Here is a 26642-nt window from a genome sequence, read left to right on the forward strand (position 1 = left end):
CGTAGAAATATTATCTTATGTCATATAAGGCTCTGGTTTATTTAGACACCCCCGTGTCAGTGACAGCGCCGAGGGGCGTACCGTCAAGTTTCCCAGCGTCAGTTAGGCAGACCGGAAAACGAGTGAATTGACCTTTTAAAATAAAAGCAGGATATAGCAAATAAAATAAAAACAAAATGATGACCTCTAAAGATCCGAATCTTTGCTAGAAATTGTTGGTGCTATTATATAAAACTCAGAGACTTCATTTTAAAGTTCATTAAGTGTTTCTAATTTTTGATAAACTTAACATTGAGGTTGATTTCATATTCACACATTTCTTCCCTACTAATTATAATTGTCTTTGATTGCAATTACATATAATTGCATTTATTTTATTTTACATTTCTAGCAATGGTTACCAACTTCCAAAATAAAAAGCAGTGCCCCACTTTGCCATAATGCCTCTCAATCAACGACGAAGTTAAAAAAATCGTCTAATTTAAACTGCGTGCTTTTGTTGTGAAACCGTTGACCGGATGCGTGACGTGTCCCGCTGTCTCGCTTGACTCTGACCCGCTCCGACAGGATGCGAAACAAGGAATCCGGATTTGAACGATCTTACGTGTCATTCCCGGAGTTTCAGTCATTCACAAGTCGCCTGAAGACTTCTGCTGAACACAATCACGTAAGTATTTTTCACCATTTTTTTACTCGATTTCACGCAGACAGACGGACAGTTTGGCGGCAGACTGCCTGTCGTTAAATGCCGTAAATCAGTAGATGATCTGACGTCATCTTGAACTAAGCTAACAGGGGTTAGCTACAATCCCTGGAAGTTAATGTGTCAGGAAATATGAGTCTGTTTTATCTCATAATTCATATACTACTTGGAGTTTATTTATATATTATGATCCATCCATGTGTAGCTATGTAGCTACTTCATCTGCTTTAATGTGTGTTGTATCTCCTTGTGTGTTTTGATATTGTCCTAAAACTGAAATACTTCCTTATAATGTGACTTAATTTATGTGATTTGGTTCATAAGAGGGTCACGTTTCTCTCGGTCATGGTGTCACGTGTCTGGTTTAGACTTCTTTACAAGTCTGACTGAGAAATAAGCAAATGTTTATCATTCAACAAAGACTACACTTCTAAATTTGAGCATTTGTCGCTTGATGTCACTGCAAAAGTATGATCCTGAACTGTTCCACTGCTTTCTGAAGCGTTATCATCAGATTATTGAACAGTGTTGTAAATTGTAACGTCGCTACAAACGGAAGGAATCTGTCCAAACGAGTTTTACAACGTGCAAAATCCGTTTTCTTTTGTCCCAAACAAGAATGCAAACTGACAACTCATAAGATCATCTCGTGGGCTCTTCTCCAAGGCCAAAAATAATGTTCTGAACGTGGAGAAACATCAAATCCGTGGTCCACAAAGAATATACTATTCCAGTTTCATTCTTGCCACGAGACTCATGATCTCAAGTGCAAACACGGATCTGTTGAGCAACGTCATCGCGACCCTCCTGACCTTTTGTTGACTCGCACAAAGTTTGTCATGAAACATTTGAGCTTCTGGACTTGAACGTGTTCCTTTAACATTTCTGCCTGGTTCAGAGTCGGTCATCTATCACAGAAACCAGCGCGTCGTGTGTATGTGTGTATATTTATATATATATATTCACGTCTCCTCTTCTTCTCTCCCGTCCAGGCGCCTTGTCGTCTCGCCACAGACGAGCTGCTGGCGTCCTGCTGACGGCCGCTGAAACGCCAACGAGCATGAAGGCTTTGATCCTGGTCGGCGGTTATGGGACCCGGCTGAGGCCGCTCACGCTGAGCGTCCCCAAACCGCTGGTGGACTTCTGCAACAAACCCATCCTGCTGCACCAGGTGGAGGCACTGGTCAAGGTGAGGAGGAGGAGGAGGAGGAAGGGAGGAATGAGGCAGAAGGAGAAGGGAGGAAGGAGGAAGGAAGAGGGAGGAAGGAAGAAGAAGAAGAAGGAGGAAGGAAGGAAGAAGAAGAAGAGGGATGGAGGGAGGAAGGAGGAAGAGGGATGGAGGGAGGAAGGAAAGGGGTGTGGGAGGAGGAGAAGAAGAGGAGGAGGAAGGGAGGAGGAGGAGGGAGGGAAGAGGAAAAGAGGGAGGGAGGGAGGGAGGGAGGGAGGAAGGAAGGAAGGGGGAGGAGAGAGGAGGAGGAGGAGGAGGAGGAGGAGGAGGAGGAGGAGGAGGAAGAGGAAGAAGAAGAAGGAGGAGGAGGAGGAGTAAGGAAGGAAGGAAGGAAGGAAGGAAGGAGGGAGGAGGGGGTCCTTGTTCATTACTGCGGAGGTTTGTTTTTGAGATTATTGACTTCAGAGTGTGTGTGTGTGTGTGTGTGTGTGTGTGTGTGTGTGTGTGTGTGTGTGTGTGTGTGTGTGTGTGTGTGTGTGTGTGTGTGCGCGCAGGCCGGGGTGGACCATGTGATTCTGGCCGTGAGCTACATGTCCGATCTGCTGGAGAGAGAGATGAGAATCCAGGAGGAGAGAGTAAGTAGCCTCATCTCACACTGAAGCTTTTTAAAAGTCACTTAAGCGGCTTCTTCCTGATGGGTCAGTCCACACAAACCACACAAAAACACTTCTCCTCAGGTGTTTTTTTCTGTATTGCCGTCGCCACATTACAGGAGAGACAGAGTCAACATCTCCTTCCAGTGTGGACGTGTTTTATCTGTTGCTCTAAATGCTTAATTTTTTAAAAATCTTCGGTGTTTGACGGCCGTCTCTGAATCTGAAGCTGACATAACCGGTTACATTACACAGTGATGATCTCTCCACCTCGCCCTCTTTTATTTTGAAGGCCAGAGGGAAGCCGTGTTGTTACCATAAACATAAACACATCTTGTTGTCTTTCATATAAAATATTGTCTCGTAAAATCTAACCGGTTAGTCATGTTTTAACTTGGAAGTTAAAGTCTGTCATGATATGTAGTTTACTGCTGCAACTATTTGTCAATTAATCAAGTAGTTTATCGCTCGTGAACATTCAGAAGTTTGAGGAAGAACACGGACATTAGTGATGGTGCTCGTCTGCTGCGTCCTGAATGTTTCCCTGTTTCCTTCTTCAGCTCGGGATCCGCATCTCTCTGTCTCACGAGAAGGAGCCTCTGGGAACCGGTGAGTTTCTCTTCTGCACCGACAGGAAACTGTCTCTGCAGCACGACACATCGCCAGAGTCTGAGACCACAACGTACCTGCGATGTAGTCTGGTGGATTTGTATACGTAACGATGCAGATGTACGACATACATGTGAACGTGACACTTTGTTTTACTGCTGAAAATATGAAGTGTCTGAAAAAAAGGCAACCTTTTTTTTTTTTTTTTTTTTTATATCAGTTTTGGCTACAAAAAGCTGAATTTAAGTGTTGAAGCCATGTGAAATGTGTTGTAGTTAAAGATCCACCGTGTGTGTGTGTGTTTGTGTGTGTGTGTGTGTTTGTGCAGCGGGCCCTCTGGCGTTGGCTCGAGAGCTGCTGAACACCGACAACGAGCCGTTCTTCGTTCTCAACTCGGACGTCATCTGTGATTTTCCGTTCAAAGATCTGCTGCAGTTTCACCACAACCACGGCAAAGAGGGGACCATCGTGGTGAGGCTTCATTTTGTATTTATTATTTAATATTTAAATTGGACAGCCAAGCTTCTCACAATAGTTTTTTACATTTTATTTATGACATTTATGTTGTCCAAAATTGAAACTGGATCTATAAAACATTGCAATACATGTAATACAGAATGAATCCACTAGGGGGCGGTGAAACACCGCCCCCTAGTGGATTCATTCTGTATTACATGTATTGCAATGTTTTCATTTTTTCAATGTGAATTAAGAGAAAACATTTAGGTAACATTTAGCACATGTTAATAAAACTTTTGGTTTAGTTTTCTGTTTCATAAATTCACTTTTAAATTCTTTTTTTGTTTCTGCTCTATTTTCACTCGTCATTAAGAGAATAATGTTAGACGGCTGCAATCCGACCAATCTGTTGGAACTATAGTTCTGATGTGTGTGTGTGTGTGTGTGTGTGTGTGTGTGTGTGTGTGTGTGTGTGTGTGTGTGTAGGTAACGCGGGTGGAGGAGCCCTCTAAATACGGCGTGGTGGTGTTTGAGGTGGACAGCGGCAGAATTCACCGCTTTGTGGAGAAACCGCAGGTCTTCGTCTCCAACAAGATCAACGCCGGCATTTACATCTTCAATCCCAGCATGCTCAGCAGGATCCAGGTGACTTGTGACACACACACACACACACACAGACACACACACACACAGACACACACTAATACATTTGTGGTGAAGTAAAGAGCAAATGTGTAAAGTTTCGCTGTAATGGCATTTAATTGTGTGTGTGTGTGTGTGTGTGTGTGTGTGTGTGTGTGTGTGTGTGTGTGTGTGAGTGTAGCTGAGACCAACATCCATAGAGAAAGAGATATTTCCTGTCATGGCAGAGGAGGGGCAGCTGTACACCATGGAGCTACAAGGTAACAGTACTAGTACCTGCAGTACTACAACACAAATCTATAATACACACAGTTATTTTATTTATAGGTGAAACTAACACACGTCTTCAGTATTGGTTATTCAGAGATAGAATCATTGTTTCATTCATAAAATGTCCGAAAGTGTTGAAATATTGAAACTTCACAGTCCAAAATGTGGATACACTGATACCGATATTTATACACCATATACATTATTAGTAATATACAAATATACACATCCTGTATACTAGTACCCTGTTCTACGATGTCACACCTATTTGCTTTGGACGTTATTTATCTTTTCCTTCATTGATCTATTAATAAATCGCTCTGGCAACGTGATAAATACGCTGTCTGCTGGTCTCGCAGATCACAGCTGCAGCAGACGTAAGTGTTTGAGCTTTTCTTCACACGTAGTTCTGGAGAGGAAACGTTTGTAGAGAAGCACCGATACCCAAAAAAACAAAAAACACACTGAGAAACACACCGAGACCTGATGAAGATGTTCCTGCACTGTTCATCCAGCAGGACTGGACTCTAGACCAGAGGACTGGACTCTAGACCAGAGGACTGGACTCTAGACCAGAGGACTGGACTCTAGACCAGAGGACTGGACTCTGGACTAGCAGACTGGACTCTAGACCAGAGGACTAGACTCTAGACCAGAGGACTAGACTCTAGACCAGAGGACTGGACTCTAGACAAAAGGAACTGGACTGTAGACCAGGGGACTGGACTCTAGACCAGAGGACTGGACTCTAGACCAGAGGACTGGACTCTAGACCAGAGGACTGGACTCTAGACCAGAGGACTGGACTCTAGACCAGAGGACTGGACTCTAGACCAGAGGACTGGACTCTAGACCAGAGGACTGGACTGTAGACTAGCAGACTGGACTGTAGACTAGCAGACTGGACTGTAGACTAGCAGACTGGACTCTAGACCAGCAGACTGGACTCTAGACCAGCGGACTGGACTCTAGACCAGCGGACTGGACTCTAGACAACTGAATTAGACTCTAGACAAGCGGACTGGACTCTAGACCAGAGGACTGGACTGTAGACAAAAGGAACTGGACTGTAGACTAGCAGACTGGACTCTAGACAACTGAATTAGACTCTAGACAAGCGGACTGGACTCTAGACAAGAGGACTGGACTCTAGACTAGCAGACTGGACTCTAGACAACTGAATTAGACTCTAGACAAGCGGACTGGACTCTAGACAAGCGGACTGGACTCTAGACCAGCGGACTGGACTCTGGTGTTCATGGAGACAATAAGCCGATCAGTAATCGGGGAATCTGGACTCGGTGCTTCTCTAAGTCCTCGTCCCTCTCTGGAAGCGATCAGCTGAAGCAGTGGGAACATCTAGCAGCCGAAGCCCCGCCCCCTTCCTGTAGTCCATAGGACTGGTCCAGGTCCTCGTGGATTTGTTTCCCTCAGACCTGCGTTCTGCTGAGCAGCTCCCCGGCTTTCAAACCTGCTGATAACTTCAAGTGCACACGATGATGGAGCAGTTCGTCCTTCCTCAAAGCTCATTTCAAATCTAATCTGAAGTCAAATCCTCAATCTCAGACCTGCAGGATGAGTCAGATTCATCTCCACAAAGACCAAAACTTTCTGACTTTTTGTTGGAGGAGACGTTTGTATTTTCAACATTTATCTAAAAACATTCAACAGGTGGAACTGTGCGGTTCATTATGAGCAGAAATTACACAGTTATTTATATATATATATATATATATATATATATATATATATATATATATATATATATATATATATATATATATATATATATATATATATATATATATATATATATAATTTATGGAGTCAATTCCAAAGACAAACAGCTTCAATGTTTTGTAGGTTTTTAGATTAGATGGAAAATTGATGGACGTATTTCTGCTTTTACTTGTAAGAAGCGGAAGTAAAAGCAGAAATTCATCCATCAATTTTGCAGTTTTGTTGTTTTCTGTTTTTCCTGACTTGTTGCTTCATAGTTTGAGCTCAATATCGAAACATTTCCCAAAAGAAGGATTCAGATTGATTGTCTGGAGCAGCGGTTTGATTTCAGTTTCTTTCAGATTGAGATTGAATCTCAAAGCAGGAAAACACAATAAAAACACAAATATTAACGAGATAGAAAATGAAAAAACATTTCAAGACGTTAAAATGAGGTGAAAGGAGGTTCAGCGTCTCCTGACGCAGATCTCATGGTGTCCTTGAACTCATCTCTCCGTATGTTTGTTTGTTTGTTATGTGTGTTTATTTGTTGGTCCGTCTGCAGGGTTCTGGATGGACATCGGTCAGCCTAAAGACTTCCTGACCGGCATGTGCATGTACCTTCAGTCGCTGCGACAACACGCCCCCGAGAGGCTGCGCACGGGGACCGGCTTCCTCGGCAACGTTGTGGTGGTGAGTCAGAGAAGACGGAGCGCGAGAGAGACGGGATTCAGACTCCTGGCCGACGTCTATCGCTTGCTCAAGGACACAATTATCCTCACAAGTTAAACATTTCCTCCCGAGCAGACTCCATAAATCTGAACCATACACTTCCTCGTCACGTCACTGTTTCCACCAATCAGAGTCGAGCCAGTCGACCGTGTTCTTGTCCATGAGGTCAATTACGATTCAGTTCGGTTGGTCACCCTCCCTCTCTCCTCCCTCTGCAGGACCCGACGGCGCAGATCGGGGAGAACTGCACCATCGGCCCCAACGTCACCATCGGCGCCGGCGTGGTGGTGGAGGACGGCGTGAGGATCAAGCGCTGCACGGTGATGAAGGGCGCGCGGGTTCGATCACACGCCTGGCTGGAGAGCTGCATCGTGGGCTGGAGCTCCTCCGTGGGCCAGTGGGTGAGTGGAGGGCATCGGGATTCACGGCCGACGGGGCGGAGGCGGTCGGAGCTTTTCTCTCCGCTGTGTATCGATGCTTCTTGACGGCTGTCGCGTAGTGACGATGATCTCTGGGTTGATCCGTGTCGTCAGGTCCGCATGGAGAACGTGACGGTGCTGGGCGAGGACGTGATCGTGAACGACGAGCTTTACCTGAACGGCGCCAACGTCTTGCCTCACAAATCCATCAACGAGTCGGTCCCAGAGCCAAGAATCATCATGTAGCGGAGGATGAAGAGGAGGAGGAGGAGGAACCCAAAGCCTTTTTATACGGACTCGACTCGATACCCAAACTGTGCCAGAACAGAGAGAGAGAGAGAGAAGCGATGCACAGCCGGTTGGAGGAGAGGAGAGGGGGGGAAATTAGAATAAGAGAAGTTTTGTTTCTTCTTTTTTTTTTAGCCCTGCTAAGCTGCTGCACCATCATCCATCAGAACAATGGTGTGAGCATGATCTGTCACAAGAGCAGCCTGGCACCGTCAGAGAAAGGTTTATATCTTTGTTTGTAGGGGGGGGTAAATACGTCGTGTGAAGATGAGAGGTGAAGCCCCGCCCCTTCCGATTGACCACCGCGAGACCTTATTTTGAAAAAAGAAAAGAAAATGCACGGTAGTCAACGACGAGAGACAAATATTACACGTGTAAAGTACGACGGGATCAAAACAATATCTGTCCCTCGCCGCTGACCGCCGTACGTATTCCCTCCCTGCACCAGAAGGGGGCGGGACTTAGTCTCTCTGTAGAGCTGAGGGGGATGTGGGCTGTCTGTCTGTCACATGGTGGTGGGGAATAATATGAAGTGTGTTCAGCGGAGCGATGAAGCGAAGCCTTGTGAACACTGTTGATATGATTCATTATGCATTTTTTACATTTCCTAAAACCAGGCACTGAAGGAGGATCGCACTGTTCTGGTCGCTAAATCTGACATGTTCAACTGAATGCAGTAAATAGGGAAAAGTTGAATTAATTAATAGATCAATCTCCGGCCTGTTGGGGGCAGCAGAACAAGCTGTAAACACAACACCGGACATTTTATCACGCGATTTAGCAGACGCGAAGGAACGTTATCGCACGACTGCATTTGGTTGTGTCCACTAGATGAATGTTATTCGTTTCTATGTAGAGATATTGATCAATTATCAGTTATAGAGCAGGTGTCCGGTATGTCTTGAGTTGATTTCTGTTCTTTTTTTTATCATGAAAGCTGTGAGCTTCAATGCCAAGCTGGTTACTGCTCTTTAAAAAGTGAACAAAATGCTTTTTTCTTTTATAACTTGCAGTTTATGAAGTGTATTTACAGATATTTCTGTCAGGCTGCATCCGGGATATTCTACTTCAACATTTTGTGTTTTTTCATTTATGTTTAAAGTTTTTTTTCTTTAAGAGTACCTAAACGCCGCCTGAAGATCTTTTTGTTTCTGCTGACCTCTAGTGGTTTGACTCGTCACCCGGCTGCGATGCTGTGACATCACTGAGGGGGCGTGGCCACAGGCGTTAAACTTTCAACCAGAGAAGAAAACTATGGAAGCCCATCGCTGCCACACACACAAAAGAAATTGGGGCCAAAAAAAAAAAAATTATGACCAAAAAATAAACAAAAACAAACAAGGGACAAAAAAAAAAAAAAAATTAGGAAGAAAAAAAAGAAAGAAAATTAGGGACGAAAAAAAGGGGGTCAATAAAAAAAAATATTTTTTTTATCACAGGTTTTACAATACCTTCATTTAAATGTAAATATGTATTGTTCATACAACAAGTACAAGTCACAAAATAGACCAATCTTGTTTCAATTCACATACTCTTTTAATTTAACATTGCAAGCACTGTTTTATATTCAAGTGCTCTTGTTATTTACCAAAAACCAGTTTGGTCATGTCAACCACCTGTCAGCCTATTGATGGTTGCTTAAAAGTAAATAATTCAATAATTAGAAAATCATTTACTATGTGTGGACTTTGCATTTTACTCAGTTCTTAAAAATAGTAAATCGCAGGAACTCAGTGTATTTTGTGTGTTCATATATTAGCTACAATTATATTTAGGCTGTAAATGGAATTTTGACACTTGCAGTCGGTAGTCAAGTTCTCATTTCTCTCCTGGAATGAAACGTTTTTCTTTTGTTTGCTTTTGTTTGCTTTTTTTTCAAATCAAAAAAGAAAAAAAGAAATTGTTTTTTTTTTGTCCTAATTTATATTTATTTTTTGGTCTTAATTTTTTATTTTTTTTTTGTCCTAATTTTTATTTTTGTGTGGCGGTAATGGGCTTCCTTAAAAACACAGTTTGTTTGAAGTCATCGCCTCTAACTATAAGTAATCGCGTGTAAGTCTTTACGCAGCAGGCAACTAATTTGTAGGTAGGATGATAGATGGAAAGATAGATCTTTTTTCATAAGTGAGGCTAAAAATGTAACCCAAAGTTAAGTGAATTACTCTGGATGGTGGCCATTCTGGGACATTTCGGACTGTACCTTCTCATCCGCTTTACACTAAGACTTTTGAACCTGGTGGTTTTGGTTGACGGTTCATTCGTTCGTGACCTCAAACATTTTTTTCCCCCCTCCATGTCCGTCACCAGTCGCGCTGAAGCTTTCGATTGGGTGATTCATCTCAAAGTCAAGAATTAACTTTAACTCTATATCAACCTTCAATGTGAAATCTACAAATCCACGTCAACTCTTCACAAACTGCATCTGAACCTCGCGCTTCCTCCTTTTGTGGTCGACGCCCGTCATTGAAACTCCGATAAACAAATATTTAGCGTGTTACCGAACCATCGTCATTTAAAGCTGAGGCTATTGTGGACAATTCACTGCCTCTTTACTCCTAAAGGGAACTGAAGCGTTGGAAGCGTCGTCTCGCTGGTGACGCTGGATGAAGAGTCGAGAGGCTTTTGAACCTAGTTGTTTTGGCAATCCCAATTTCATCTTAACCTTCAACAGACACCCGATGGTAAAATAATTGATCGCCAAACCTCGACAGTTGAAGGTTGTTGAAACTCGCTGCCGGAGGCGTCCATGTTTTTTACGCCTCGGCAGCTTCGACTTGTCGTTAAGGACCGTGAACAAGATGGACGTCTGCCGCTAAAAAAAACTGACCTCTGAACAAATTGCGCAGGAGCCACGTTGTTATGCATTTAGTGATGAACGGTGTTTACAACGTGTGGAGACTTTATCTGAATGAATGAAGTCATTTCTTGTAATGAAGCCTTTTTAAAAAAAAAAGAGAATAATAATATAATCTAATGATTTAACTCATGTGTCTCCTTATCTCTTCTTTGTTCGTCTCTTCCTCTCTTGTACACGAGGAGCAGTTTAGGTTACTGGTTGTGATTAGACCAAGCTGAGAAAACGCTTGTATGACGTCATAGAGGCGACTTAAGTATTACACATTTCGTATATTGAATATGAAGCACAGATATTTGTTATCTCGATATTGGAAGATACAGTCAGATTTTCGAAAAAACAATCTAACAGCCCTGAAAATATTCTCAATTACATTTCATTTAGTGACTTACAATAAGTGCATTCAACTGTGAGAACAAACTCTCAAAGGACGACGCACCGGGAATCTGACCTGAGGTCAGCGCTGCACCCTTAAAACAAACGTCCTCGTTCGGTTTGCAACTTATATTAAAACAAGTCCCCTCAAACATTGAAATAACATCTGAATTAACCTAAACACACGTTTAAAGTAAATTCTTTAAAATGGACACAGTCATATTAAATCAGTAAGGTGTATGAAATACCTAGCACTGGACAAGTTAACGCGTTCTTCTCAATCCTTTAACGGCGTGAATTATTTGAAAGTGACGGCGAGGTCACGGGGCTTCTGTAATTACATAAACTTAACGATAAGTTTATTTTTTTTCTGTTCGGATAGAACTCTTCCCACAAAGCTTTACTGTATTTCAACAATCTAAAGGAAGTCAATCAACGTTGTGGTTCCGGAGAGCCTGTGCAGGAAACGTCACTTGACTTATTTTAATTGTATTTCCTTGTTTCATAATGGATGCGGCTGGGTTTGGGATGCCCGACAGAGATCACATATCCTATTTACCCGACGTCGCTCCGAGGCAAAGGGTGTCTCTTTCGGTAAACACCTGTGTGCTCGACTCCTCTCTCCTCGTCGGGGTTTAACGGGCTCGGCCTTGTCCTGGTCAAAGCTAAGGGGGAGCGCCTTCTCCTTACGCCAGCCGTGTAAGAAGGGCCCGTTTCAGAACCCCGAACAGTTTGCTTTCGATTTCAATTTATAGAGACAATGATGGATGTTAAAAACCTCTTCCGTCGGGTTTCCCTCGTGGCCTACCTGCACTATGGAGCCACGTGATCCACCAAACTGTTTCCTCTTAATAGGAATGGACGACGAACCGTTTTCCACACAGTGCAACCCAACGATTACTTCCATTTGTCTGGATCTGGAAACGGGCCGGGACTCCTGCTGGATTGCGTTCCCTTGTCAAAGGCCCCGGCCCGGTGATTACCTCTGTATCTCGACAACCTGGAAGTTATCCCCTTCCATTAAACAGGAGTCCCCATTAAGTGAATAACTAGACTCTTATTCCACAGTATATAAGATTTATTTCAACAAGAGTTACTATACATATGGTACTTTTACTGCAACTTCCTTTATTTGGAGGTTATACCCGCAAGAGTTGAAAGACAGTCAAAAAGTAATATATGTTTAAAAGGTTAAAACACCGTGCCCCAGGATATCCTCACAGTACTAAAAGACTCAGTTCATTCACAGCGTAAGTCAGTCTCCATTTGATTGCTCAAATAAAGTGGTTCAATCTCGGGGACAAAGTCCAAGAAGGAACTGAAGAAGTGCGCCGTTATCTCGGTTTTTATAGGCAAGTGTGAGGGGGAATCCACGGTGGGTGTCTGTGGTTCAACATTCTCTGACCTTGGTCACGGGTTCGATACCTCTTTGCAGCAGATCTTGCCCTGACCATATTTAGACCTGTCTTCCGTATACTGTAGGATCCATCTACTATGACCACATTTGGACTTGTCATAAAAAACAGAAATATACTAAAGCATATCAATGCAGCGGGATAGAAAACATTTTCCCTTATACAAACAGGAATGTGCTAAAGCGTATCAATGCAGCGTGATAGAAAACATTTTATATTAAACACCAAAAACCTTTGCTACAAGAATCAGTCAGCCATTTAAAAAAAAAACTCAAGCTGAAAGAAAGATAATCATAAAAGTATAAAACAAAAAAAGCCCCAAAATCCTCCCAAAATCAGCATGTTTCCAGAACCAGCACCCCTTAGCTTGGTGCTATCAGAAAAATCCACATTAATTACAGTTTGAAAATTGTTAATTTGTGTGCTTGTTTTATTTTAAAGGTAAAATATAAGTAAATAATTTTAAAAAAAGTCAGATTTTTTTAAATTTCTTTTTTCCTAATTCATAAAAAACAAATCAAAATTCATTTAAAAACTGATGTATTGATCACCATAAGTAATATAAAAATGAAATATATAGTTTGGTACATGATAAAATTCAAATAGGACCAAATGGGACCACTCTTAACCAGTAACACTGATATTTACACATCTGAGCAAAATTTAACATTATACTTGTTTAGTAACACCAAGATTATTCAAATAGCTCTAGTGGTTGCAGAGACACACCCATTTTAGTTTGGGTATGTCATCTTCGAGCAGAAGCCTATAAAGAGGGTCGGAGCTTAAAAGGTTAAAGCCGTCCGGCTGGGTCGAGTTGTGCAAACAACACAATTAAAAGCACCAAGGTCCAAAACCGAAAAGTCTCACCTCCGTGGGCGTCACTGAGAAGGAGGCTAGAAAAGGAACGGAGTGAACACCTTAGCATTATAAATACAGCCTCGAGTGACAGCTGTGTGCTTGACGTGGATGATAACCCAGCACCATGGCCCGTCTGCTTTCAGTGAGATGTGTTGCCTCTCTGAGGAAATCCATAATTAATTCAAGAACCACTGCTCTGGGCATCACCAAGCAGAACTACAGCAGCAAAAAGGAGTCTTCAACAGAGTATTGGAGCCAAAGTGATACTCCATTCATGCAGCACCAGAAGAGTTTACCCAGGTAAGGATTCTGTTTCACATTACACTAAAAGTGCATATCTATAAGCCCATCGTGTCCATAACTAGCACTAACGTTAGTTTAGACCAGGAGTTAGCAACCTTTCCTATTTAAAGAGCCATTTTGCCCTTTTTTTCCACCAAAAGAAATTGTCTGGAGCTGCAAAAGCTGTTTGATATTACAGTGTATAAAGTGCTCTAGTCAAATTATATATCCAAAAACCTTTGTTTAATATATAAAATTATAGAACAAGAATAAGTAGTAGTGGAGGCTGGAGACCGGTGAAGACACAGGTGAAGGCATCACACAATTAGGAACCAGGTAGACAGACAATCCCAGGCAAACACCAGGACAGGAAGTGCAGAGATACAGAGGACACAAGAGTACAAAATAAAACAGGAAACAGAACTCAAATCATGGCAATGAAGTCATTTCTCAGTCCCATTTTATTGCAGTCCCTCTTGAGGAAAATGACTCCCGACTCCAGAATGGGTAAAGTTATTAACATTTATCTATATTTAAACTCAATTGATCCATGGTTATGCTTTTTAAATATCTTGTACAAGAACACATTAAAACAGAATAACTTAAAAACCAAACAACAAAAAAGTTAACATGAAAACATGAACATTTCACATAAAATCATTCACTGTTGGACTATTAAAGAATGATCTTATTTTATCTTAACATAATGATTGTTCAGGCTACCCATACCAAAGCTGGAGGATACTGTCAGGAGGTATCTGGCGGCCCAGAGGCCTCTGTTGGACGATGACCAGTTCAGGTAAACACAATGAATCAACCTTTATAATGCAATCATTTCCCTTAACGGTCAATACTATCAAATCCATCCTCACCTGAAACACTCTGAACTGTGTGTTTGTAGAAGAACAGAGAAGTTTGCACATGATTTCCAGAGCGGTGTGGGGAAACGGCTGCAAGAGGAACTGGTAGCTCAGGACAAAAGCAATACACACACCAGTTACGTTTCAGGTGAGTCTGACACTGATGCTTGATCCTGGAATTGAGCATCTCCAATCAATCACTAATGAATGATTGATTTTTTTCTTCCTCTTAGAACAATGTTTGAACTGGTTTCTTTCTATTCGCTACACGATAATGCTCACCAACCCCTTCATGGTCTTCAATCCTGACCCAAAGACAGAGTACAATGACCAGCTTGTGAAGGCGACCAATATGGTGTGTTCAGCGATGAGCTTCATGAAGATCCTGCAAGCCGGTTTACAGAGGCCAGAGGTTTCCCACCTCAACCTGACAAAGAGAGAGATGGACGGCTTTAAAGGTCTCGTCCACCGGGCCTCGTCTATCCTGTCTCGCCCCGTGGACATGTCCCCGTTCATTCGCCTCTTCAACTCAACTCGGATCCCCAAGAGGAGGGTGGATGAGCTCTTCACGGATGAGAAAGCGCCACATCTCCTCGTGATGAGGAAAGGCAACATGTATGTGTTTGACGTTGTAGACAGGGATGGGGATTTGGTGCCGCCTGCAGAGATCCAGTCCCACTTGAAGTACATTTTGTCCGACCCGACTCCAGCTGCCGCCTTTCCTCTGGGGGTCCTGACCAGTGAGAACAGGGACGTGTGGGCCGGACTGAGGGACAAGCTGATAGCTGCTGGAAACGCAGAGCATTTGCAGATTATTGACAGCGCCCTTTTCTGTCTCAGTCTGGACGATGAAAGCATGAGGGACAGAATCCACCTCTCCCACAACATGATGCACGGTGACGGATGCAACCGGTGGTTTGACAAACCTATAACTATCATACTGACCAAAGACGGACACGCAGGTATCAGTCACGACCACGCCTGGGGAGACGGCTTAGCTGCGCTTATCTTTCAGAATGAGATCTTTGAAGAAACAACGAAGCGGCCGCTGGTACACCCGGGCTCTGCTGCTGCTGCTGTGGATTCAGCCTCAGCTGTGCGCAGACTGCAGTTCAACCTGGACAGCGAGCTGGAGAACGGCATCAGAAAAGCCAAGGAGAACTTTGACTCACTCGTGTCGACACTCACCTTTGATGCCATGGAGTTCAAGAAAGGTGGCAAGGCTCTGTTGAAGAAGAGCAAGTTGAGTCCAGACGCTGTGGTCCAGCTGGCTTTCCAAATGGGTTTCCTGAGGCGGTATGGACAGACAGCAGCTGCATGCGAGAGTTGCAGCACTGCAGGGTTCAGGCACGGCCGCATTGACTGCATCCGGCCAGTCACCCTGCAGACGCAACGGTGTTCACACGCCTTTGTTCTCCAGCCAGGACGACACAGTGTGGAGCAACTACAGGCCATGCTGAGTGAATGCTCGACAAATCATCGGCAGCTCATCAAAGAAGGGACTACGGGTGTGTGTAATACATTGACATGGATTTCAATTTTCAAAGAAGTCTTGCCGACAGTTTTATTTAGTCGTCACAGTGACACTGTAAGAGATTCCTTCATTATTGCTAATTTGATAAAACAGGAAATAATGTTTAGCCATAACTTCTAATATGTTCTACTAAAATTATGACTGGTTAGCATTCTATGTAAAAAAAAAAATTGCGTATTGTGAACTGAAGAGCACATACTAACCTCTTCTATTATTCCCCTCACTAGGACAAGGGTTTGACGGTCACCTTCTTGCCTTGCAAATTCTGTCCGATTCAGAGGGCGAGGCTCTGCACGGCCTCTACACAGACCCAGCTTACTCTGCCTTTGGCTTCAGCATCCTTGAAACCAGCACCCTCACCAGTCCAGCTCTGGACTTTGCTGGCTTTGGCCCATATGCACCTGATGGGTTTGGTCTTTTTTACGGCGTCTTTGACAACCGGATCAGCTGCACTGTGTCCAGCTACCCGACTCGAAACGTCCGTGAGTTCCTGCAGTGTGTCCACAAGTCCTTGGAGGATATTTTCACTGTGCTGGAAGGAAAGACACTCGGCTAAGAACCAAGTGTTTGGTTTTATGTCATAGTAGCGAGTGATTAACCTCTCTGGCAACTATGCATCAGCCTCATTAGACTGCAGCACACTATAGCCTGAGTTTAAGCACTAGCTCTGTTTTTGTTTGTTTTAGGGTTGCATTTTATAGAACAGGTGTCATGTTATTTATCCAGCAGATTTTTTAAGATGAACATTTCTGCAACACAGAGACGAGAGTATGAAGTCAACTCATGTGCCTTATCAAAATGTGATTTTAACAGCACATCGCTCGTTGCTGTAATAACTTCTATATAAATTACTATCAATCATTAACAGCTTTTCTTGATGTGTTTGAATGCATCTTGAAATCAAGCTAACAATGTTAACTATTTTTATGTTGTTGAATATCACTTCTTATTCTCATGCATTCATTTCAATGTCTCATTAAGGGATATAAGTTGTATAATGAGTTGGTGAAAATATACATTTGCAGATGAAACACTTTCCAAAAATATGACAGACAACAGGGAGTTCAATCAGAAGTGCCTTTAATCCAATGAGCAGAAAAAATCTCTCTTAACATCCTTCAAAGAGCAGATCATTTTACCCAGACAAAGACACATATCTCTGTTCTTTGTGTTCGTATCAAGTGTGTATTATTTCATAATTGCTCTAGCTGTTTGCCCCTCACTTAAAGTGCTGGTGCCAAACACACGTCAGGCTTCTCACACACTGTTCGTAAAGCTATCCCTACAAAAAGCAACGCACTATAATTCTTATACAACACAAGTATTCAATTTAGGTGTAATTCACGTATTTGTGAACCAGGAAGTGTAAAGAGTCAAGTTCTCATTTCTCTCCTGGAATCAAATAGTTTTTTTGTGTGCCTTTTTTCAAGTCAACCAAAAATAAAAAGACAACCCAAAAAAAAAAAAAAAATTTTTTTTTTGTCTTCTTTTTTTTTTTTTGGTCCTAATTTCTTTTTTTTTTGTGTGGCGGAAATGGGCTTCCATACATATCTCTGTTCATTGTGTCCGTATCAAGCGTGTTTCATAATTGCTCTAGCTGTTTGCATCTCGCTTAAAGTGCTGGTTCCAAACACACGTCAGGCTTCTCACACGTTGTTCGTAAAGCTATACTTTATTTGGGTGTAATTCATGTATTTGTGAACCAGGAAGCATAAAGAGCCACAAACTCTGTGAAGGGTTGGAGGCAGTGGTGGATATGTGGCTCAGAAGCAGTACCACTTCTGTCCACAGGGGGCGCCAGAATCAACTCAAAGTTTAATTCAGTTCCATGTAGTAACTTAAAATTCCGCCGCTTTTGTATTCATTAACTCATTTATGTACTCTCCGTGACGGAGTTTGACAGGACTTCCCAGCATGCAGTTCTGTGGTATGATTTTATAAATGTGAAACCATGACTGAAGTTTCTATTCCTGACAGGTAAGTTGCTCCACTCACTGGCTTTTGTAGCTAAATTGTAATAATTACATGTTACTGCCTCTTCATTTCTCATTTCCAAAAAGATAGTTTGTGTTTTAAATACAATTTAAGTTATGCAAAGACCATCAGGCCTGTCACCTCACAGACATTCATAATAGTAGTATGTTGTCATGATAAGTGGAGATCTTTACCCAGCATGCAGTTCAGCTCTGTAATTTCACGAATGTGCAACCGTGACTGAAGTTGTTACCTTGCCATGTCAGTAGCCTGTATATGTATGTATTATATGTATGTATATTTATATATATGTATGTATCTGTATATATGTATATGTCCATATATGTATGTGTGTATATATATATATATATATATATATATATATATATATGTATATGTACATATATGTATGTGTGTATATATATAGATATAGATATATATATATGTATGTGTATATATATATATATGTCTGTGTATATATATGTATATGTATATATATGTATATGTATATATATATATGTGTGTATATATATATATACATATATATACATATATATATATATATATATGCATATATATATATGCATATATATATATATATATATATATATATATATATATATATATATATATATATATATATATATATATATATATATATATATATAATCAACAGAAACACATGAGAACAGTCCTAATGCTCATACGCGAGTGAAACCGAAGTAAGTTAGATGCATTATTTGAGACTCTGGACAAGTTGAAGTACAAGCCTGTCTTGTTGAGCTGATAAACCCATGTTCTGAATCATTAGTCCCACATGCAACAATAAGGCACAGTACAATAATCACAAGACACGCCTTTTTGAACTGAAACTGTGTCTCCTTCGGGATATGATGGTCATTTCTAAAGAAGAGCATTTTTGGAAAATCTTTCTCAGATCATGCTGGATGTTCAGAGTTATAAACACAATAGGTATAACATTATTTTTTAATTTACATTTTTTTCAGAATTTATTTGTAAAAAAAAAGTAAAATTTGGAAAAATATGATATCAAATAACACAAGTATTAGAACTCATTTGGGGTTCATATGACTACTTGAACAGACCTCACTAAGGCCTCGGGGCTCAATACTCAAACAAGTCTCTCCAGATTACACCATTGACGGTGTTGTGGATATAAGGCTCGACAGTTTGAGCTTTTTTTGACGGAAAAGTCAATATTTGAGACATAATGTCAATGTTTATCATAATCATTATATTGTTCTGTTACAGTGCTGTGTTTTATAATCTCTGTCAGCTGAGATAAATATTAAATATTGACTTGAAAGCCTTAAAAATGTCCGGCTGGGTGGAGTTGTGCAAACAACACTATTAAAAGCACCAAGGTCCAAAACTAAAGAGTCTCACCTCCGTGGGCGTGACTGAGAAGGAGGCTAGAAAAGGAACGGAGTGAACACCTTAGCATTATAAATACAGCCTCGAGTGTCAGCTGTGTGCTTGACGTGGATGATAACCCAGCACCATGGCCCGTCTGCTTTCAGTGAGATGTGTTGCCTCTCTGAGGAAATCCATAATTAATTCAAGAACCACTGCTCTGGGCATCACCAAGCAGAACTACAGCAGCAAAAAGGAGTCTTCAACAGAGTATTGGAGCCAAAGTGATACTCCATTCATGCAGCACCAGAAGAGTTTACCCAGGTAAGGATTCTGTTTCACATTACACTAAAAGTGCATATCTATAAGCCTATTGTGTCTATAACTAGCCCTCACGTTAGTTTAGACCGGGAGTCAGCAACATTAAATGAGTTATTTTTACTCGGCTATCAAAAATATTACTTCTTACTAGGGTTGTCACGATACTAAAATTATGACCTTGATACAATACCTGCCATTAATATCCCGATACCGATACTTACGATACGATACTGGAATTCGATACAAAACCATAAATACAATACGATACTGGTTTATTTATCTATAATAGTAATAAATAAAACATCTGTATGGTTCCCTTTTTGACCAGCTTGTTTCTGCCCAGCTTTTTGAACACTCGACAAATGGCATTAATATTAGCATACAGCAAGATATTAATAAAAACTACATGGTGCTATCACAGCATTGATTATACACGACTATGTAGGTCTATTGTCCGGATGGCTACATAGTTATTTCCATAAGTATGAGCAATTGTAGATAATAATACTCCATACTATTACTAATAACAATCATTTTACAGATGTGTGTTTGAGGTAAAATAAACCTAAAGCTATCATATAGGTACGTTAAAGATTGACACATAATTAAAGGGTAATTTCTCCCCTCTATTGAAAAATGCACTTATTAATAATCTTGAACTAATTAGCTCAAGATCCACCCTCAGGCTCCACCAGCATGTTACCATTTTGCATCAATTGTGTTTCATTTGGTACACTCTTGTGTGCATTCTGACCTCATGATCATAAATGCTTGGAGACAAACTCGGCTAATGCTACTCGTGGCTGTATATGGGTGAGCTTGGGGTTTTTCATGTTACAATTACATTTGCTTACCTATGGAAGCCCATCCACACACAAAAAAAAGAATTTAGGACCAAAAAAAAAAAAAAAAATTAGGACCAAAAATTGAAATAAAGACCAAAAAAAAAATTAGGACTAAAAAAAAAAATCTTTTTTTTTGTTCTCTTTTTTTTGTTGACTTGAAAAAAAGCAACAAAAATAAAACAAAAAACGTTTCATTCCAGGAGAGAAATGAGAACTTGATTACTGACTACAAATGTCCAAATTACAGTTACAGCCTAAATATAATTGTAGCTAATATTTGTACACACAAAGTACATTGTTGTCCTTCCATTGGTCATTTTTAAGAACTGAGTAAAATGCAAAGTCCACACATATATTGAATGAATTATTTACTTTAAAGTAACCATCTATACAGCTCTTACAGGTGGTTGACATTGCCTAGTTATCTTTTGGTAAATAACAAGAGCACTTGAATATAAAACAGTGTTTGCAATGTTAAATTAAAAGAATACGTGAATTGAAACAAGATTGGACTATTTTTTGACTTGTACTTGTTTTGTTGTATGAACAATACATATTTACAGCCTAAATATAATTGTATTTTAAATGAAGGTATTATAAAACCAAAGTGATGAAATAACATATTGCTTCGATGTTTTTTTTATTTTCGTCAACGAAAAGATTTTTTTTTTCTCTCCCTAATTTCTTTTTTTTTTGGTCCTAATTTTTTATTAATTTTTTTTTTGTCCTAATTTTTTTTTTTTTGGCGCTAATTTTTTTTTTGTCGCTAATTTTTTTTTTGATCTTAATTTTTTTTTTTGTGCGGAAATGGGCTTCCATATTTACCTGTCATTGGTTAAACAAAAAATTAAAAAGTTCAGGCTGTCTGCTTGAAATTTGCTTGGCCATGTTTGACGTGTTACCTCCCTTTGTCTGTGTTGCTTTAAAGCATGTTTTACAGACACATAATGAAAGTTGACAAACACATTTTTGGTCGCAGGGCGAGCACCAGGAAAGTCTGAGTTACAAGCGACCGAGCTTTCTGCAGAAGTGACGTTGAACAAGGTTGTGTGGGCGTGACGACGACACTGACAGAAACACTTAAAGCAGTGGTTCTCAAACTTTTTCTGTCAATAACATCATTTTGTGACTCCATCCGTGGATTGCAATCACTTCCAAGTAAACAAGGTTCCTCCATCAGACCAATTTTTCTATTTTTTTATTTAGACGTCCTTTTTTTCCCGGACATGTCCTCTTTTTGAGACCCAAAAGAATGCGTCCGGCAGGGGATTCCAAACACGTCCGGGATTTCGCCTCGTTGGATATTTGCGTTCCTCTGGGTCTTTCACAAACTAGTTATTACGCCTTTCAAGTTTTGGAAACAGTATCTCCCTTACGATCCACCTTCTTGCGCGAGCTCTGACTGTAGAGAGAACTGTTATTGGTCGACCGATCTCAGTGTTACTAGATGCACGATAATTATCCTCCAAATACGACCATTTTAAGTCTTTAGTACGATACTTTGCCATTTTGTAACATAATCAGCATTTTACTCACCAGACGCATATAACCCTTTGTGGAAAGGGGTCATCAGTAAATCCTGAGATTCTAGATTCTAGGTTCGAAGCTAGCTACACGGACTAATCAATGCACATGTTACTGGTCACGCGGGCCCTGTGACCAATCACACGTCCAGACCTTCAAGAAGACTGTTTCATGATTGTTCAGGCTACCCATACCAAAGCTGGAGGATACTGTCAGGAGGTATCTGGCGGCCCAGAGGCCTCTGTTGAACGATGACCAGTTCAGGTAAACACAATGAATCAACCTTTATAATGCAATCATTTCCCTTAACGGTCAATACTATCAAATCCATCCTCACCTGAAACACTTTGAACTGTGTGTTTGTAGAAGAACAGAGAAGTTTGCACATGATTTCCAGAGCGGTGTGGGGAAACGGCTGCAAGAGGAACTGGTAGCTCAGGACAAAAACAATACACACACCAGTTACGTTTCAGGTGAGTCTGACACTGATGCTTGATCCTGGAATTGAGCATCTCCAATCAATCACGAATCAATCAGTTTGATTTTCTTTTTCTCAGAATCATGGTTGAACTGGTATCTTTCTAGTCGCTACTCTATGATAATCACCAACCCCTTCATGGTCTTCAATCCTGACCCGAAGACAGAGTACAATGACCAGCTTGTGAAGGCGACCAATATGGTGTGTTCAGCGATGAGCTTCATGAAGAACCTGCAAGCCGGTTTACAGAGGCCAGAGGTTTCCCACCTCAACCCAACAAAGAGAGAGATGGACGGCTTTAAAGGTCTCGTCCACCGGGCCTCGTCTATCCTGTCTCGCCCCGTGGACATGTCCCCGTTCATTCGCCTCTTCAACTCAACTCGGATCCCCAAGAGGAGGGTGGATGAGCTCTTCACGGATGAGATAGCACCACATCTCCTCGTGATGAGGAAAGGCAACATGTATGTGTTTGACGTTGTAGACAGGGATGGGGATTTGGTGCCGCCTGCAGAGATCCAGTCCCACTTGAAGTACATTTTGTCCGACCCGACTCCAGCTGCCGCCTTTCCTCTGGGGGTCCTGACCAGTGAGAACAGGGACGTGTGGGCCGGACTGAGGGACAAGCTGATAGCTGCTGGAAACGCAGAGCATTTGCAGATTATTGACAGCGCCCTTTTCTGTCTCAGTCTGGACGATGAAAGCATGAGGGACAGAATCCACCTCTCCCACAACATGATGCACGGTGACGGATGCAACCGGTGGTTTGACAAACCTATAACTATCATACTGACCAAAGACGGACACGCAGGTATCAGTCACGACCACGCCTGGGGAGACGGCTTAGCTGCGCTTATCTTTCAGAATGAGATCTTTGAAGAAACAACGAAGCGGCCGCTGGTACACCCGGGCTCTGCTGCTGCTGCTGTGGATTCAGCCTCAGCTGTGCGCAGACTGGAGTTCAACCTGGACAGCGAGCTGGAGAACGGCATCAGAAAAGCCAAGGAGAACTTTGACTCACTCGTGTCGACACTCACCTTTGATGCCATGGAGTTCAAGAAAGGTGGCAAGGCTCTGTTGAAGAAGAGCAAGTTGAGTCCAGACGCTGTGGTCCAGCTGGCTTTCCAAATGGGTTTCCTGAGGCAGTATGGACAGACAGCAGCTGCATGCGAGTACTGCAGCACTGCAGGGTTCAGGCACGGCCGCACTGACTGCATCCGGCCAGTCACCCTGCAGACGCAACGGTGTTCACACGCCTTTGTTCTCCAGCCAGGACGACACAGTGTGGAGCAACTACAGGCCATGCTGAGTGAATGCTCGACAAATCATCGGCAGCTCATCAAAGAAGGGACTACGGGTGTGTGTAATACATTTATATGGGCACACACACACACACACACACACACACACACACACGGTCTTCTTTACTAACCACTTATTTTATTTCTCTCTTCTCTTACTAGGACAAGGCTTTGACGCTCACCTGTTTGCCCTGAAATACCTGCATGAATCAGAGGGCGAGGCTCTGCACGGCCTCTACACAGACCCAGCTTACACTCCCATCGATCGCTACATCCTTGAAACCAGCACTCTCACCAGTCCAGCTATCGACTTTGCTGGTTTTAGCCCATACGCGCCTGATGTGTTTAGTCTTGCCTACCCCATCTTTGAAGACCGGATTAGCTGCACTGGGATCAGCTACCCGACTCGAAACGTCCGTGAGTTCCTGCAGTGTGTCCACAAGTCCTTGGAGGATATTTTCACTGTGCTGGAAGGAAAGACACTCGGCTAAGAAACAAGTGTTTCTTACGCAACAATGAAGGCAATTTAATGTCATAAATAGAGAGCGCAAATGAGCTCAATGCGCAAATCAAAAGCTGTGCGCGTAATTTACTTTGACGAACACTTTTACATCACTGCGCGAGCAAAATCCCCGCTCACGCAAGCAAAAGTCTCTCTCGCACATTTTTAACCTGCTTGCTCTCAAAGCTTTAAACTGCGCTCACGTGTTTGTTGCCTTCTCTCTCGAGTAGATTTTCTTTTAAACAGTAAGTGGGTGGACCCGGTCACCATCATGTCTCTACATCTTATTGGACTAAAGTTGCAATTCCAAAGTTCCAATGTAGTTGAAAAAAAGTAAGTTGGTTGATTCTTGACAAACCGACAACAGATTTGATGCTTAAACAACAATGAACTTCTCGCCTGAAGACATCCTAAAATTACTTATTTTTGACTCAACAGCAACAGTAGTACTCAGAGAATGTCAACTTTTAGTTGTGTCTCATCCGCCATTGTTCCCCAATTGCTGGTGCGAAATGCATTCTGATATCCAGCCAATCAGAAGACGAGGATTGTAACCAATGAGATGTAGGGTTACAATGGTGACTGGGTCCGCCCACTTACTGTCAAAAAGAAAATCTATTTAAGAGAGAGAGAGAAGGCAACAGCCAGTTTAAAGCTTCGAGAGCTAGCACGCGAGAGGAACTTTAGCTCGCGCAAGCAGGGATTTTGCTCGAGGAGTGATGTAAAAGCGCTCGTCAAAGCAAATTACGACACAACTGTTTGATTCGCACGCTTGCATGGAGCTCATTTTGTGCTCTCTATTTCTGACATTAATTTTTCTTCATACAGTACTACTTCATTCAGTTTTGTCAGGTGCAACATTTCTGTCAGTTTGTCTGCTTGACAATCCCATTTTGCTGCAATAAAAATGATTGAAGTGAGATGAACACACTGTCAACATATTTTACCTAATAAAACAAAGTTTTCCTTTGGGAGAATTTGATTGAAAAATGAACTTTGCCCGAGAAACTACAGGTATAACTGGGCCCAGATCAACCGGACCTCACAATATGATAACAGACTCGCCTGAAAGGGAAGAAGCTTCAATGGAGACGGTGTGGCTAGCTAGGATGCAGGAGTGCTAATGCAGTATTTTGATTTCCATGTTTGCTTTTTAAATCAACAAGGACGGATACGAGAGTAAGCGACATGAAGCACTTGTAATTATCCATGTGTGTCCTGGTGTTTTCACGTTTTCTTAACTTTACTATGTCAAGCCAGCCATATTAGGCAGAGTGAACACAGCTACCCGAAGTGAAGGAAAGTCCATGATGAGCTTGACGCCAGACGCTGCTTCACATTTTGGAAAACACTGCCCTCTTTTTGCCACTAGACCACAATACATATTAGAAACGGTTGGTTCACAAGTGAGCCAAACTTCATACATTTTCTGCACAATGCTTCAAAAGTGTTTAAAATGTTACGTTTATATATGCTTTTTGCTCTGAGACTGAGGCACGGGCTGTGAAAATGTTTATATGTATATACATATATATATATATATATATATATATATATATATGTATATATATACATGTATATGTGTGTGTGTATATATATATATATATATGTATATACATATATATATGTATATATATATGTATATATATATGTATATATGTATATATATACATTCCGCCCACGGGCTTCCGTATCATGTATATATATATGTATATACATATATATATATATATATATATATATATATATATATGTATATACATATATATGTATATATATACATATATATATATATGTATATATATACATATATATATGTATATATATATATATGTATATATACATATATATATATGTATATATACATATATATGTATATATACATATATATATATATATATGTATATATACATATATATACACATACATACATACATACATACACACACATATATATATACACATGTATATATGTATATATATATGTATATATACATATATATATGTATATATGTATACATATATATATGTATATATATATGTATATATGTATATATATATATATATATATTTATATATATGTATATACATATACATATATATATGTGTGTGTGTGTGTATATATATATATATATATATATATATATATATATATATATATATATACACACATATATATACATATTAGGGCTGGGCAAGTTAACGCGTTAATATTGCGTTAACTTTTCAATCAATTAACGGCGTTAATTATTTGATCATGCATTAACTGCCTTTTTTTTGTTGAAAAAAAAATTGGGATTTTACTTTGAAGACGATAATTTACTTCCGCCCACGGGCTTCCGTATCATTACTGGACTATTTGCCGACTTGAGCCAGATGCGAAAGCACGTATTGTTCTGTAGTTTCTGTCCTTAAGAACGATCGAATCTGGGAAACGCGGCCAATAACATTCATGGAATAATGGAGGAAATTGTATTATATTG

The 26642-nt window shown here is 41.0% G+C and overlaps 3 protein-coding genes across 3 annotated transcripts; all 3 read left to right on the forward strand.

Annotated features, from left to right (window-relative positions):
• The first annotated feature begins 584 nt into the window (after positions 1 to 584).
• Positions 585 to 10610, forward strand: gmppb (GDP-mannose pyrophosphorylase B). Its single transcript, XM_068595934.1, has 10 exons — positions 585 to 667; positions 1696 to 1892; positions 2426 to 2506; positions 3085 to 3133; positions 3462 to 3604; positions 4079 to 4237; positions 4416 to 4494; positions 6789 to 6916; positions 7174 to 7356; positions 7489 to 10610. Exons 2-10 carry the CDS (start codon positions 1764 to 1766, stop codon positions 7618 to 7620), a joined length of 1083 nt encoding a protein of 360 aa, XP_068452035.1. The 5' UTR covers positions 585 to 667; positions 1696 to 1763; the 3' UTR covers positions 7621 to 10610.
• Positions 10611 to 13291: 2681 nt separating this feature from the next.
• Positions 13292 to 16399, forward strand: LOC137798860 (carnitine O-palmitoyltransferase 2, mitochondrial-like). The gene is made up of 5 exons (XM_068595869.1): positions 13292 to 13467; positions 14168 to 14248; positions 14351 to 14457; positions 14543 to 15817; positions 16071 to 16399. Exons 1-5 carry the CDS (start codon positions 13292 to 13294, stop codon positions 16397 to 16399), a joined length of 1968 nt encoding a protein of 655 aa, XP_068451970.1.
• A 2940-nt stretch (positions 16400 to 19339) lies between these two features.
• Positions 19340 to 24148, forward strand: LOC137798859 (carnitine O-palmitoyltransferase 2, mitochondrial-like). The gene is made up of 5 exons (XM_068595868.1): positions 19340 to 19515; positions 22065 to 22145; positions 22248 to 22354; positions 22439 to 23713; positions 23820 to 24148. The coding sequence occupies exons 1-5, from the start codon at positions 19340 to 19342 to the stop codon at positions 24146 to 24148; spliced, it is 1968 nt and encodes a 655-aa protein (XP_068451969.1).
• Positions 24149 to 26642: the final 2494 nt, after the last annotated feature.

Source organism: Clinocottus analis, unplaced genomic scaffold (genome assembly GCF_023055335.1).
Source record: "Clinocottus analis isolate CAN_PGR_092001 unplaced genomic scaffold, fCliAna1.0.p SCAF_32, whole genome shotgun sequence".
Lineage (NCBI taxonomy): Eukaryota > Metazoa > Chordata > Actinopteri > Perciformes > Cottidae > Clinocottus > Clinocottus analis.